General features: G+C 48.8%; 1 protein-coding gene across 1 annotated transcript in view; it reads left to right on the top strand.

Moving 5' to 3' along the window:
- Window positions 1–363, top strand: part of LOC106816505 (trypsin-1-like) — a 2,329-nt gene extending 1,966 nt beyond the window's left edge. The window contains exon 4 of the mRNA XM_014821131.1: window positions 340–363. Within this exon, the coding sequence (XP_014676617.1) occupies window positions 340–363 (24 nt within the window). The remainder of the gene's footprint in view (window positions 1–339) is intronic.

The following is a 363-nucleotide window of genomic DNA, read 5'->3' as shown; positions in this document are numbered from 1 at the left end:
AGAGCGAGGAGAGTGAGAGAGGAGAGAGAGAGGGGCATGACACAAGAATAGAAAGAGAGCGACAGAGAGGAGAGAGAGAGGGGGTCGAGAGAAAAAGGAGAGAGAGAGAGGTCGGAGAGAAACAAGAAGAGAGCAGAAGACGAGAGACAGGACAGAGAGAAGAGAGAGATGAGAGAGAAGAGCGATGCGAGACTTCGTCTCTGCACTGTCAGTTTACAGGATCGCACAAATTTATTTACAAAAACGTGACAACAAAATGTACACAACGCTTCACCACCATTGGCCAGAAGCTGCCGAAAGCTTCTTGTCATTGTCTACGGTGTGCTCTTGAATTCCCAGCATTCCGAGGCCGAGGTTGTATAG

This window comes from Priapulus caudatus, unplaced genomic scaffold (assembly GCF_000485595.1).
Source record: "Priapulus caudatus unplaced genomic scaffold, Priapulus_caudatus-5.0.1 Scaffold1399, whole genome shotgun sequence".
Taxonomy (NCBI): Eukaryota; Metazoa; Priapulida; class Priapulimorpha; order Priapulimorphida; family Priapulidae; genus Priapulus; species Priapulus caudatus.
The sequence above is the reverse complement of the archived record's forward strand: the minus strand, read 5'-3'. Positions and strand labels throughout refer to the sequence as shown.